The 16,319-nt window shown below is 44.0% G+C and overlaps 1 protein-coding gene across 2 annotated transcripts in view; it reads right to left on the reverse strand.

Annotated features, from left to right (window-relative positions):
- The window catches only part of TANC1 (tetratricopeptide repeat, ankyrin repeat and coiled-coil containing 1), a 224,372-nt gene that overhangs the window by 137,895 nt on the left and 70,158 nt on the right, over positions 1–16,319 (reverse strand). For both annotated transcript variants that reach the window (XM_083154002.1, XM_083154004.1), the window contains exon 2: positions 4,840–4,909. In XM_083154002.1, the coding sequence (XP_083010128.1) occupies positions 4,840–4,897 (58 nt within the window). In that variant the 5' untranslated portion in view covers positions 4,898–4,909. The remainder of the gene's footprint in view (positions 1–4,839; positions 4,910–16,319) is intronic.

Here is a 16,319-nt window from a genome sequence, read left to right on the forward strand (position 1 = left end):
TTGCCCGACATCCAGTAAAAGGTGTCAGTGTACAAAAGGTTTAATTCTAGTGAATGCAATTTACTGTCTGATGTTAAATCTGTCCAGATGGAACGTTATACGTTTACTGAGATTCCAACAATGACAGAAATATCTACAGGTTACTTAACATCAAGAGACGCTACAGCGCAAAGCAAAAGTGATACAAGATATGGAAACATCATATGTGTATATTTGTGAAGTGATATAACAATAGTTCATCCACACATCTTTACACCACAACATCAGTACACGTGGGGACTACATTTATGTATTTACATCAATAAATGACAAAAGCACCCTCTTGAAGTCAGCTATGAGGACTCCCCAGTTTTACCCAGTGACCGGGCAGAATGTAAATAATAAAACATTTTCTCAAGTATGATGAGGACAGGCAGACACTCAGGAATTTTTACCTTTCGTCACGTTCTGCAGATCCAATAAAGAGATTTTATTTGCAGATGGGGCAGGACAGATGTGTCCTTTTATAATTTGAGGTCAAAAGACAAAGCAAAAACCCCACTGGCAAGGATTTATTGGTTGGATATTACAGCGGAAAGCAATAAAGAGATTGTCAGCTAAGATAATTTACAGCACAATATCTTAGATATGCGAGTTATGTACAAGTGGGAGTCATGGCGATGTTCAGTTACCATCCATGGAAACGAGACCTTTACAAACAAGCGAAGTGTACATTAAATCCACTTTACTGCACTAGATAATACAGAGCTGCAGTATGGGGAGGAACAGCCGGAATGCGCAGCAGAGGAAATAAAAGAAAACCCTTTACAGTGTGTTTTGTGGTATATATAGATTGTAAGCCTGCAGGCTGGGCCTTCCTACCTCTATGTCTGTGTTATTAACCAAGTGGGTATAGGTCATAGGGTAGCCACTATACAGAATATGAAGGTCGACATACATTGTCAGAGTTGCCTACCCTCCCGAAATTGGGTCCCCCTCCCGTCCCCCTGGAAAGGGGGGCAAGCCTCCCGGATTACATGCAGTCTCCCGCGACCCACCTTCGGTGGGGTTGGGGGGTCCGTGCTTGTAGCCTCACCCACCGCTGTCCAATGCATGAAATACCGGCACTGGATGTGGGGGTGTGGCCGCGAGGATGCGATTGCGCTGGCCATGCTCATATACATGCCGTTTCTTCTATGGCCCCGCCACGCCCCTTTCCCATCCGTCAGCGGCCCCTCCCCCCACTGCCACACTGAACTGGCTCTCCCGGAGAGGGCAGCTATAACATAGGAAACTGCATTAGGTCGACTACTAAAGGTTGACAGGGCTTAGGTTGGCACACGGAAACGTCGACGTGGCTAAAGTGGACAGGGTCAGAAGGTCAACATAAGCATTAGATCGACAATGGAAATGTCGACAGTCAAAAGGGTGACAGAAGGTTTTTACTTTTGTTTTGCCCCGACTTTTGACGTAAGTCAACATGGACACCTTTGAGCATGGTGCCTCGCTGCATTCGCCACACTATTATATAGTGCCCTAGTTGGATGTTACGGTATGAAACTGCCTTTTTTTGGAGGGGGAGGGGGCATAAAAACCTCATATCGACCTTTTGGCTGGTAACTTAAGGTATGCGATGGACGCGATATTTGGCTATTTTTAGCCTTTATTGCCGGCAATGAGACAATCGCGTTGATCGCGTCCATCGCATGCCATTATAATGGCATGCGATGCGACCGACGCGATCAATGCGATTTTACATAGGGAACAATGTTAAATGGGCCAATGGCCCCGATTTTTGATTGTATAGGCACCCTGATGGGTAATATGTATGTTAAATGCCCCCCAATGTTAACGGCAACCCACGAGCGCAGCGAGCCCGCAAGGGGCGGTGGTACGCATCCTACGACCTTTTTCATACCCCCACTATCCATGTCGGCGTGGAGTTGATCTTATATAGTGTGGCGAGCGCATCAAGCCCGAACCGTTGCGAGCGCAGCGTGCCCCGCGAGGGGACGCGTAATACCTGTGAAGTAATGCGCGTCCCCTCGCTGCGCTCGCCACACTATATAAAATGAACGCTTCGGGTTAGTGTTGATTGTGGGGTGGCGTTAACAATGGGGGGGCATTTCACCCATGAGGGTGGGTATACAATGAAAATTGAGGTCTGGGGGGCGTTTTACATTGGGGCCAATGTAAAATCGGATCTCAGAGACCATTTTACATTGGCTCCAATGTAAAAAATAGCGTCCATCGCATGCGATTTGGTTGCATGCGATCGACGCGATTTTTTAGGTCCTGATGGATGCAATTAAAATCACTGGCCCCGTGCTAGGAAACAAGTACCGAAAATACCCCTACATCGCTCCGTGGGTAGGGACCTTAGCGATAGCGATGCACGGCCCGCGCGCCGCTATCGCCCCACAATTAATACCAAGCATGCTGGATAAATCCACTTAATAGCAGGTGTGCTGTGCGATCTGTCTCCGGTGAGAATACTGGCCCTGACAGATTGCACAGCACACAGCGCTGACACATCGTTGTGTGCCGAGCGATCTTGCTGAGCAATCTGAGCGATCCAGCGTCTCCTCGTGTGTGGCCCCTTTAGATTTAGAAGAGTTATTTTGTTTCTGTGCAGGGTAAATACTGGCTGTTTTATTCTTACACTGCAATTTAGATTTCAGTTTCAACACACCTCACCCAAATGTTACTCTCTCTGCACATGATACATCTGCCCCACCTGCAGTGCAGCATGGTTTTATCCATCTGCAAAAATTGCAGCCTTGCCAACAGGTCTGAATTAGGCCCCAGCAGCGGTGAATGCGATTGCATACGATACATTGAACGTAAAATGACCGCATGCAATCCAGACGGCGGGGAGCTGCCAGGGTATTGCATGCGAGGCTAACGGGTGGCACCTCAGCCTAGTGTATGTAGCCCTTTACAGATGGGATGCGGTCATCTATTAGAATGAACTTAGGTCTACAGTCATTAGGTCGACCCCACTAGGTCGACTGGCAGGAAGGTCGACCTGACTTAAGGTCGACATGGGCCAAGGTCGACATGACTTAAGGTCGAATTTGCATAAAGGTCGACATGAGGAAGGTTGACTGGTCATAAGGTCGACATGGGTTTTTCACTGTTTTTTGAGCCGACATGTGCCGACAGGTGGTATTTCATGCCCTACCATCCACTAGGGCGTGGTGGGAGAATAAAATAGTGTGCCGAGCGCAGCGAGGCACCGTGCCCGAAGCATCGCGAGCGAAGCGAGCGATGCGAGGGTCCGATTCTCATTGCCAACTGTGTCCATGTCGACTGTGTCGACATTCAGATAAAAAAACAGTGAAAAACCCATGTCGACCTTATGACCAGTCGACCTTCCTCATGTCGACCTTTATGCAAATTCGACCTTAAGTCATGTTGACCTTAAGTCAGGTCGACCTTCCTGACAGTCGACCTAGTGGGGTCGACCTAATGACTGTAGACCTAAGTTCATTCTGACAGATGTACCGATTCCTTACAGATTGTCCTTGCTGTGTAAACTGTAAATACTTATTATTAAAATAAGTATTTAAAACCAGTCAATCAGCTCCTGACTGTCCCGTTTTAAACCCAGCCTGTAATTTACCAGTCAGGAGCTGATTGGCCGGTGATAAAGTACCAGGGACTTTATCACTTCTCCTCTCTTATCACCGCTTCATACATATACCCCTCAGACTCACATAAGAGTATGGCTTATGGTTTCTTCCAGTCTGAAGCTAGCAGAGACTGATGACAGGTATTGCCATACTTCAGAGGGGATACGGTCCCCTCAGAAACATGGGTCTAGGTCGACACAAGCATTAGGTCGACAGTGTCTAGGTTGACCGTCAAAAGGTCAAAATGGGTTTTTTACTGTTCTTTGAGCCAAAATGTGCCGACAGGCGGTATTTCATGCCCTACCATCCACTAGGGCGTTGTGGGAGAATAAAATAGCGTGCCTGAAGCATGGCGAGTGCAGCGAGCGATGCAAGGGGATGCAGTGCACTGGAAACTGTGTCCATGTTAAACTATGTCAACATTCAGGTTAAGAAAACAGTGGAAAAACCCCATGTCGACCTTTTGACTGTCGACCTAGACACTGTCTACCTAAACCCATGTCGACCTAGAATAATGTCTACCAACTTACTGAAGACCAAACGATCCCAACCCCTTCAGAGAAAGGGCGGTTTCACACTGTCCGGCTCCTGCCGGACGGGAAATTACCGCACGGCTTAAAAGCTGTGCCGCCCCTACAGTGTGTGATGGACACCTCTGTGTCCATTCACACTGGACGGTCACGGCGCGGCCGCCGGGTAGCAGCCGGATCTTACCACTGCAGTGTCCGGCTACCGTGCCGTGGCCGTCCCGTTCTGCCCATTCAGTGTGGTGTGGAAGGCAATGGGCGCCTTCACACACACCACGGAAATTACCAGATACTTACGCCCGCCCCCATGTGACGAGTAGGGCGGGCGTACACCCCGTCAGACTGGAAATGCCAGTCAAACTGTTTGGACCCACCCCCATGTGACGAGGGGGCGGGGCCACAGGATTTCAAAACCGGACCATGTGAAAGGTCCAGAAATCCGGCTAAAAGCCGGACAAAGTGGGTCCGGCTTTTTTCCGTCCGGTAAAAACCGGACTGTGTGAAACCAGCCAAAGGGTATGCTGATCTTATTTAGATGGTGCCACAAGGCACCTTCATCAACTTACAAAAGTACATAAACCAACCCACAACAGTACAAAACATTACAGAACATAACAGAACATTGACTACATGGTTTATAGAAATTGCTGCATCTGCAGTCATACTGCTTACTTACATACACATATTGTTTTACTAACCTTGATTTTTGCTGCTTTTCACACTCTCCCGACTCTTCTTTAATACAGCCTTCAACATTTTCTCTGAGCCCTGTAAGCACAAAACAAGACCAAACCATGAAATTAATATGATTGGCAGTTTCAATGTTCCACAATAGCTAACTTCTGACAGTTTTTAATTCAGAAGGGCAGAAAGTCTGATCGGCCAATCACTGCAATCCAATACGCCTCCCTGACGATCCTATTGCTTGGCCTAAGCACAAAATGAATATACCTGTACAATATATTCGGGGATCAGGAAAAATGACCAGCCAGCCTCTGCATTAGCAGCCATAAATCCTGAAAGCAATACAGCAGAGGCTACAGGGACACAAATGTTATAGAGGACAGACCGTTATAACTAGTATGTGAAAGGTTTCACAATAATTTTTCTTTAAGGTGCAAGAAAAAGCAAAAATAAGGAGGATTGGGAGTTTACTAAAATGTAGGCAAACGCAATGTATTTGAATACAGCAAGCTAGCCTTAAAGACATAAGGGAAATGCGGTAAAAACACCCGTTATCTGGGTTTTTACCGCATTTTGATATGCAGCAAAACCCGCATGGCTGTGGCATGGCTGTGGCACGCCATATGGGGCTATTTGCTGAGATTTGTATGTGGTCACAGATTTAGAGTAGAATATCCTGAGAAATCATTGGCACATGAAAAACAGGGACCCACTGGACACATTTGAGACATACTCCTCCGTCAATATGTAAAAGATACTGTCACTAAGTATTTGTAAAAAATAAATACTATAGCACAAAATGTTCAGCAAATTCACAACGATCAGAAATCGGCTACAGCAGCGAGTCTCTGGTAATGGAATACTGTACGTGGAGAACCAACATCATAAATACCTGGGAGGGAGGCGGAGTCAATAAAACGAATGCCCATTATCTGCATAGCACATGTAGTCAGAGTTTAGAGCCTAAAGGGGTTGTCTTGCCCATCAGCATTGAAGAGGCAGATCTACAGAACGGGCCTGACTTTAAAAGCGGTCGGGCCCGTTTTGATGATAAGAGCCGTGAATTGTCGCGTTCGCGGGGGAATCGTAACAATCCCCATCTGTTTATGCGGAAATGTCCCCTTTTTGCCAATCGCCAGGCGGGATATTGAATCCCGCCTGGCGATATGCGGTCGAGCAAAACGAAAATGAGCAAGGGTCACGGCTGTTGGGACGGATCGACAGTCGTGTCCTGGGTTTGAATACCCCCCCTAAATCTGGATCATTTGCTTTGTAGCAATGACAGGAAAAAGAAATCTTTGGCATTACACCAGTTATAGGGAACACAAAGAATGATATCAGAACAGTATGAGGAAGGAAACTAATCTGGTTAATATTATATGATCCAGCAATTCATTGCTTGGGGAATGTGACATTGAGTGCTTTATGGAGAGGAAACAAATATAGGGGTCAGTGATAAATCCTCTTCCTTCTCTTTGTAAACAGAGGTCTAAAGGAGGCCATATATTACAACGATTTCAGGTCTGAGCGCACAATTTTGACGGGTCGTGTGCTGTATTGTGTTGTATTGTGCAAATCGTGAGGTATCGGTATGATGTGCAGGCAAGTGGGTCATGAGTTGGAGTCTCATATCTTATGTGATGCATGTAAGATCTGAAGAGTCTAACGACAAGTATGCTGGGAGTTGCAGATCTTATGTGAAATTGCACACACAATATCCATCGTGTGTCTGGGAAGCTGCTGGGGAAATCGTTAGATGACTCATATAGGATGCTGGTCGTCCTGATGTATTGCCAGCTTTTACTGCTAAGGGGCAGATTTATTAAGCTTGGAGAAGAGATAAACTGGAGATAAAGCGGAGAAAAGGTAAAAGGTGATAAAGCACCAGCCAATCAACTCCAAACTGTCTTTTTCAAACACAGCTGATTGGCTGGTGCTTTATCTCCTTTTACCTATCTCCAGTTTATCTCTTCTCCAAGCTTAATAAATCTGCCCCTAAATCTTCAACAAGATGAACCCACCAGCTACACCCAATGGGTCATTGAGTGGGATGAGCTGCTATACATTCACAGAGAACCTCACATATGTCACTATTCATGCTGCATTCATCTGGTTAAATCGCTAAACTGCCATCTCCTGAACGCTAGTTCAAAACCACAAAAACAGCTGCCTCTAGTGTGAGGCGGTTAGCTGTCCGCTTTAACACGGAGGTTCTCCTTGTGCAGTGAAAGAACAAATTCCACAATATAAACTGGTTTGTAGGCCCCATTAAACATGAGTGAGGCAGGCGAGGAGCTCATGATAGGGAAGGTTTCTCTTTCCTACTGATAAACCATCACGGAACACCTGTTCCAATTAAGTGGAACGCTGCGATGAAGGAATTAATCTAGATCTGGCATGGCAAGGTGACCCGTGCAGTGTTGGCAGTAAAGAAGCAAAATACATGGAGGCAGAGATGGAATGCAATAAACCATAGTCTAATTGTACTTGGGCTGGAATCAGAACACTTTTGTAGCCAAGTATCCTGTGACCTTTTTCTCATATGAACTATTATCAACCTTGGATTCTAAAATAATTCAAAGATTCCACGGCTGCCAGACAGGATTTATAAAAAGGTGCTGTCTAGATGAGACGCAATGACCATCACATATGTTTGTTTTTGTTTATATTTCAAATATTACTACCTGCGCATTACATGTTATGAACACACACCCTGCCGTCTTCTCTATAGACCTGGATAAAAATCATACAAATGGGTTATCTGAACAGTGGCCACTGGGCTGCATGTGGGGGTCTAAAGCCCCATACACACAAGAGGACAGGTTCTAAAAGTCGGTCCTCAGGACCCCACACAGTGCATGTTTTGCAGGTCTCCTCATGTAATCAAGTGAAATAATTAGTTCCACCTGTGGATCTTTTCAAATGTGTCTGAGTAATGACTGCACCTGTCGGGTGACTTGGAAAACGTGAACTGCGTGGGTTCTTGAGGACAGAGTTTGAGAACTACTGCACTAGATGATATTTTAAAATATATCATTTAGAAAGGGCCTTCTGAGCAATAGGTTTTGAAATATACTTTAATATCGTCATTAACGACCCCTCCCATCCACTGAACATGTGGGATGATTTTGGCTGTATAACGATAGCACTAAAGTAATCAAGGCCTTGTTGAGTGATTCTATTGTAAAACACTATGATGTACTTTAACCAGCCCAGTCAAAAGTCAGTTAGTGCATGTGGTTAATGAGTAATCACATTTAGGCAGACCGCTTACCTACATACAGTACAACTATACATTTTGACTGATCAAAAGTAAACATAGGTTTACATCCACTAGACTACAGGAAACACAACAATGCAGATGCACTTTAAGCAAATGGAATACGGATAGTCAAAATCATTTTGATAAAATCTTAGCACATCTTTGTTCAAAAATGTGGGCTTAACCGCCACGTCCAGGCGAACTTCATCAGATAGATACCTAGCATCCCTTCAGTTTGGAATACGCATGGCTCTCATCTGTCCTTATGTGTTTTTTGTTTTACTCAGCACAGGTTCCTACATTGTGATCTACATATTAGAATGGACTCCATTAAAAAGTTAAGACCTGGATATATTGATCGAATATTTTAGTATTAAGGATGTCATGGGCCTATTAGCTGAAGTTCACCTGGACGTGATGGATGGGCCCACATTTTTGACCACAGATGTGCTAAGAACTTCACTTACTCTCCATGTTAACAGTAGGAGTTTTTCTAAGTGATTTTGACTATCAATACTCTTAGTGCTTAGAGCGTGTGAATCTGCATTTTTCCTTTTTCCTGTATGGTCCTAGTAGCCTTAGCATAGTATCATCTCTTATTACAGGTTGAGTCTCCTATACCCAAAATGCTTAGGACCATAAGCATTTTCGGATATTGGATTTTTGAGGATTTTGGAATACCTGGCACTCGGATATTCAGATGCTAAGGCCACCTGCAGAAGAAAGGGGGCTTGATTGGCTGATGTTATTGGGTGATTTGCACTAGTGTCTGGTTCAATCATTCATCATGAGGTGGTAAGGGATGGGCACACATGTAAAACAAGTGTTTTGGAGATATAGATATGCGTTAAGCCAGAGTTCTGTGCAAGTAACATCACTGACAGTAGTGGGAGGGGTGAGAGTCCATACCAACTGTCACTATTTGGCAACGTAATGACATCACTTATCAATCATCAGCAATCCATAGACCAGCGGTTCTCAAACTGTGGGTCTGGACTACAAAGTGGGTCCCGACCTTCTCAGCATGGGGTCGCAACTCCATATTGCTGACCATCAGGTTGATGACTTTTCTAATCTCATTCAGTGATTCTAGGAGTCTGAAAAAATCTGTTGAATTTTTTTTAGACTCCTCACATCATTGTGTGCCTCCACAATGCTGCCGTGTATGTGCTGTCTGCTGACTACACATGTGACGTAATGGCCTTCTACAGTAACCTGCTGGGGTCCTGTCATTACATTTATTGTCTGATGGGGTCCCAGAGCAAATAGTTTGAGGACCTCTGCCATAGACAATCCTCAACCATGTATATGAATCATTTGCTCTGCAACAAGGCTTTTGCTCTGTGTAGGACTTTAAAAACAGTTCAGAAAAGTTTGTAGCAAATATATTTTTCCTGGAAAAAAAAAAAAAAAAAAAGAGTGGCTTATGGACAATGGAACACTTTGCCCGCATTGAATCCCTTTGCACTGGAATACTTGCTGGTACTCTGCAGCCAGAGGGAGAATTGCTCCTTTAACTCGATAGCAGGAGACTTGGCAGCAATCTTTCACAAGCTATAATCAAGGATGGCAGGACAAGGAAACTGTAATTACAAGAATTCCAGATGTCCGGCCTGAAGAAAATCACAGATAACTCACAATAAGCTGGATCAGCAAGCCTGTTCCTCATGTTGTGTTCCTGTGTACCTACTTGGCAACTGCACATGGCTACAATGAATAGAACTATAATTCAAGAGAAAACACACACCAACTAAATTTAATTTAGATTTTGAGGGCCAAACCTGCTTTGGTTTTAGAGGAGCCACACACAGATACAACATTTATATAATTTCACTGTAGTATTTTCAGAGCATTATACAGCCTCAACAGAATTCCAGGAACAGCACAATGAGTATTATACATAATTATATGCTCCATGTCCTGTTACTATAAATACTTGGGAAATCTATACTTAGACGGATAGACCACCTAATGTACTTCTGTAAGGGGTCCATGATATCCTCAACTCTGAACTTTGAGTTAGATTGACCATTCTGGAAAAGTATATTTAAAAGAAACCTAAAAAAAAGGTTAAGGGCCAGATGTATCAAGCTTCACAAAGTGATAAAATGGAGAGTGATAAAACGCCAGCCAATCAGCTCCTACCTGCCATGTTAAAGGCTGGGTTTGAAAAATAACAGGTAAGAGCTGATTGGCTGGTTGTTTAGCACGCTCCACTTTATCACTTTGTAAAGCTTGATACATCTGCCCCTATGCCCCATACACACTAGAGGATATAGTAAAAGATACCACTCCGAAAGGACTTTCTGAGCAATATACATTTTACTATGGGCAGTATTCAACGAGAATAATTCTCTGTGCATGTCGAGAGATTTTTTTCTCTCGCCATGCACTCGCCCTGTTCCGGAGGGCTTGCTGCCACTCCTGCTCCCACTATTCAATGTGGTTAAGACTCGCCGCCACTCACGGCGAGTCTTAACCCCTGCAGCGGACGAGCGTCCGCGGTAGGGAGCCGGGGGACGGTGGCAGCCAGGGAGATTAAAGTCTCCCTGGCTGCCCCAGAACATATGTCGAGGGGAGGTGGGCTCCCCGGGACCCAGGCAGCACAAGCTGCCCCCCCCTATAGCCAGCGGGGGACCCAGTATTCACTGCACCCGATCGTGCATATGTAATGATCGGATGCAGTGAATATATGAATATCTAATGAGCGGCTCGAGAGCTCCGGCCCCCTGCTGGCTGCTCTGTGTAAGAAAAAATAAAAAATTAAAAAAATATATATATTTTTTTAAATTAAATATATATTCATGTGCTATAAGAGCATGAATAAAAATAACATGCCCCTTCACAGAAAAAAAATCCAGATTTTTTGACACCAAAATAAAAATAAAAAACTTAGTTTAAAAGTTCACATTCCAGTTCTCCATGAAAAGATGGAGAATTGCTACACGGAGAGACACGGAGAAAATCACTTAAAAAGACGGCGAAAATATCACATTGAATAGGGTGGTTCACTTTTGGAGAGCAAAATGCTCCTTCCAACGCGAAAATAACACAAATTTGCCATAGAACAAGGCAAATTTTTCTCATTGAATACTGGCCTATATCCTCTTGTGTGTACACTTAATATCATTAATGATGCACACTCCTCTTCATTAATGAGCCTCACTGTCTGCTGAACATGCATTTCAGCAAGTCCTGTTGATGTCACTGAATGATATCAGTCCACGTGTATGCTCAGTATCGGCGGCTTGTGGCAGATATGGTCAACTATATCCGCCGCAGTCAGTGTATTATAGTGTGTATGGGGCTTAAGACATTATTTTGTTAAACAAGAACCCATTGTGTTACGGTCATTGCCATCAGTTTCAACTTTGCAGGCTAGGCAAACCTTATTGTAATTTTATTTTCCTGATTATAGAAAATGCTTACATTTATTTTACAATGACGAGTTGACATTAAGTGGGCCCCAACTTCTACCTTGCCTCCGGGCAACGGGGATAAAATTACGCCTGTATGGAATGTACAGCAGAAAGTGAACCAGGGTCCCATAATAAACACTGATTTTCAGAATAATTTTTTTTTTTTTTCAACTGGTGGCCTCAGAGACTCTCCATGTGGCCAATTATCTAGAAAGATCCACAGACTATGATTCTTTAACCAGTTTTTTAACCACTTCTAGTATGCCGTTCTAATTAATGGAGATCTTTGGCCAGCAAAAATGTATAGAACTCGAAGTAAAGTCCGGCACTCACGCTTTGAAGTATAGTTTCTGCCAGGTGCCTTCTATGGCAAATGTGTAGATAGTAGAAGAAATGCAGCGGCCCTCATGGACTTGTGATAAAGAATTGCTTCTTTATTGCAGTATTTCTACGTTTCGGTTTGTCTCCAAACCTTCATCAGGAATACAGATTAAAGGAGCAGGTCATACATTTATAGTGAACAGGCAAACAGTGAGAAAACACGTGAAAACGCCCGCTCACAGCAGGCTGGTGACATCACCAGCCTGCTGGTATGTATATATATTTGACCTAACAAGGGGGTCTGTGTTTGTATACTATTTACCTGAGTGCCACCTCTACGCTGTGTGTGTGTGTGTGTATATACACACACACACACACACGTTACGACATACTTAATTTTAGCACAATAAAAGTTAATGCTTGCCATACCTAGAGACTTTTTTAATGTACTTAAATGCAAAAATAAAATACCGACCTATCCAACGGCTCAGCAGAATAAAATACGAAATAAAGTCTACACTAACTATATTTTGCCTCTTGTTACTTAGAGGGGGAGGCAGCATATTAAACACACACATAAATCCTGACAGACATGCACTCCACATAAAACATGCAGCATGTAAAACGTTTATTAAAGCTTTTCCTTGGAGCGCTATTATTTGTGTGTGTGTTTGGGGGGGGGGGTTTGGCAAATCACAATGTAACCCAACAATAAAGAAGATCTTATGCATAGTTTTGCTTCAATATCTCCTGTCCTTAACAAGGAAAAACAAAAATTGTTTCCGAAATAAGCAGGGATGGCCTGGAGCACTGAACATGTAAAGCCAATATCCTGTTTCCTATCTGCAAGTCATCATAAAACTTACTGAAAAGCTCAAACGTGAAATCTTTACAGTTGTACTCGATTTGCTGATGCACAGACATTTTGTCAAAGGGTAAGTGCAAATAAAGAAGGGGGAATGGGATATTTTAAGTTTACCTTGTTTTCCCTTCTGTAAAAATGTTATTAAACATAAAGAAGAGAACACACATAAAACACAATTCAAATTGTTTTATGAAATGACAAACCAATAACAAGTAAAGTGTTTTCTTCACCTCACATTGCAGCACAATTTCCAACTCTTCCTGATCAGGAAGACTCTCTAAAGCCTTGATGGATAACTTTGAGACTCTAGCTGTTGTGGAACTACACATCCCAGCATGCTCTGCTTCAGTTTTGCTATTTGGCTATGCTAAATCTGATGCAAAGCATACTGGGATGTGTAGTTCAACAACAGCTGGAGTGTCAAGGTTAGCCATCAAGGCCCTAAAACAGTAGCAATTTCCCTGAGTCCATGAAGAGTATAGCAATATCCCTGCCGTGCGCATCTAGTCACTGGGGGTGAGAGGGACAGGGGACATGCAAGTAGCTCATGGAGTGCTGGCCATGCCCCCACAGCTTTGCAGGAAGTGCCGCAATTGTAGGCCACGCCCCCTAATTTCAGATGCCTAACTCACAATAAACTAAAAGGTGGAAGTCATGTCTATATACATTAAAATGGAATCAATTCCTTGCATTGGATGTACAGCACAATGATCGCTATGGCTATATGATGCAAGTAAATTGTATGACATGCCTCTGTAATTAGTGTATGGCCATTTAATGCTGGATGCAAGCCACTTTCCAGATTCTCCCTCTGGATGATTGAGCAAACACACACACACACACACACACACACACACAGAGCAGACTTCGGAAGGAAAAATCTGCTGCCACCGGCCATCTGGTTGTGGTACAGGGGTCCGACAGTCAGGATCCCGACAGTCATTAGCCCAACGTCGGGATCCCGACTGGTCGGACCCAGAGAGCATGGTGAGCGCAACTAAGCCCCTTGCGGGCTCGCTGCGCTCGCCAAGCTGCGGGCACGGTGACTCGCTACGTGAGCCACCTATTCTATTCTCCCTCTATGGGGGTCGTGGACCCCCACGAGGGAAAATAGCAGGTGGCCATTGGGAACCCGGCTGTCTGTGTTTTCACAGTTGGGATCCCGACTGTCGGGACCCTGTCCGGCACCCCGGCCATCTGCAGCAGCTCCATTCCATCCTTCCAACTGCATGTAGTGGTTGTTGGCCAGGCTGTGGGGAATGGGGGGGGGGGTCTGGGCAACTCGTCCCCTCCCCTGCCTATGCATGTGTTAGCGGGCTGAACTAATAAGAGAATTCAGCATTGATATTTACTAGGTCCTAGTAAATGGATAGGCTGCATTCCCATAACTTACTGGCAGCGTGAGGCAGAAGACCATCTGTTATCTATGGAATGCTAAGTAAATAAATAGCTGAATATTAGCTATGCTTACAAAATGGCCCCTGAGCTGTGCGTAAGTCACTCAACCACACTCAAGTAGAAAATCCTAACATTGCAGAGCTACTGTATATCTGGGTATGCGTCATACGGTCAACTGCATGAAGGTCAACATGCATTAGTTCGACACAAGCATTAGGTGAACAATGGGAAGATTGACAGTCAAAAGGTGGAAATGAGTTTTTCATGGTTTTATGTCCACATGAAGGCTCAAAAAAACATGAAAAACTCATTTCGACATTTGAAGAGTCGACCTTCCAATTGTCGAGCTAATGCTTGTGTCGACATCCCAACCTCGTCAACCTTATCCATGTCGACCTTCCTAGGAGGTCAGTGGTCGACCTTCGTAGGGTCAACCTAATGACTGTATCACGTATATGTGGTCAATAACAATAAATAGCTGCCATGTCTCATATGCTTCATTCAAACATATATATGCTTAGTGAGGATTGTTCCAATGGCTTTTCTCCCTCAAATTAATAGATGCAAATAGAAGGGAAAATAGGGAACTTTTTAAAAAAATTAATTATGGCTATTTAGACATTGGGGGTATTCAATCCCAGGTCATGACCGTCGATCCGTCCCGACAGCCGTGACCCTGGCCTGTTTTTGTTTTGCTCGACCGCATCTCGCCAGGCGGGATTCAATATCCCAACCGGTGATCTCAACAATTTACAGCAGTTATTGACAAAATGGGCCCGATAAAAGCTGTCGGCCCGATCAGCCTCTTCAAAGCTGTCGGGCAAGACAGCATTGAATAGGCGGCCACCGCTATTTCCCCCGTCGGAAACAGTGGTGGGGATTGAATTACCCCCATACTATGGATTGCATAATAAAAAATTATTTAATAGGATCACTTACTGCATAAATCAGCCTACATGTTATACTGCAATGTAAATTAATCCGAGATCTTATGTTCCTGTAAGTAATTTAGGAAACAATATAGCCCTCGGTAAATAATGGGCACTTTAAAAGTAGGGATGTTACATGGAAGTCGGAAGATATTATGTAAACAAAGCATCTCATCAGTATGGATTGATACGGTCAGGAAACGCTTCACTGTAATTGGCTGCCAAACACTTGTGAATCATTGTGTACGGTGGTGAGTCTCATGATGGGATGCGGTGGGGTAAATCACATGATTCATTAGCCAATGCTGATCACATCATTGACCTCACTGTCTGCTGCTTTATTCTCTCCAGGTCCGATAGCATTAAATGTGCAATCAGATCGGGAAAGAGATGGGGGTGGAGGGGAGAGGGTTGAGATGTGGAACATCCAACCATCTTTCATTGCAAAGATTGAAGGAACGCTTATTATCCAATTTGCTCCAATGTTTTCCGTGCAACATGTGATTAAACTGAAACATATTGATTTTCCTATTTAGGCAGATAATTGAAAATAAAATCAAATTGCATATTTTAAAATGATTTCCCATGGTTACAGACCTTATGACATCTGCAAACTATCAATAAAATGGGCAAACTAATGTCATGCAGTGTTAGTTTCCAATAATTGACCGTTTTAACAACAGAACACAATACATGAGGGAGAGAAACGTTGGGCATGTGGCTCATTTCTACAGTGACACTAGCAACCAGATCAGGGATTTTTAGTTCACTGCTGTTTCAATTACAAATGCAACCGCTGGATGTCAGTGGCCAGATATATTAAGGCTATGGGGTTCTATTAAAGAGGCAGTTTTACCCCAGTAAGTTCAAATTGGTTATTGATGTATTTGCAGAGATAACAGATGTCATTTCATGGCAATTTAATCGCAACCACTTGTCAGAACAGAGCCTAAGATAAGAGCCCATTCCGGAGAAGAGTGCATAGTCATGACCAGCACACTGGCGGTGCATTCGTACAGTAAAGGATGCAGTGGAGGTGAAGATCCCTCTCAGTTGGCCATCACAGCCAGATAGTGTTGGCTTCCATTGCCAATCTCCTAAAGGAGGAATGTCCAAATTATGGCCCTCCAGCTGTAGTGAAACTACAAGTCCCATCATGCCTTGCCACAGTTCTGCTATTAGGGAATGCTAAAACTATGGCAAGACATGCTGGGATGTGTAGTTTCAATATAGCTGGAAGGCCACAGTTTGGTCATGCCTGTCCTAAAGGGTCCATGGGAACAGAGGTGTTCTCTCCTAC

This window comes from Crinia signifera, chromosome 7, assembly GCF_055691185.1.
Source record: "Crinia signifera chromosome 7, ASM5569118v1, whole genome shotgun sequence".
Lineage (NCBI taxonomy): Eukaryota > Metazoa > Chordata > Amphibia > Anura > Myobatrachidae > Crinia > Crinia signifera.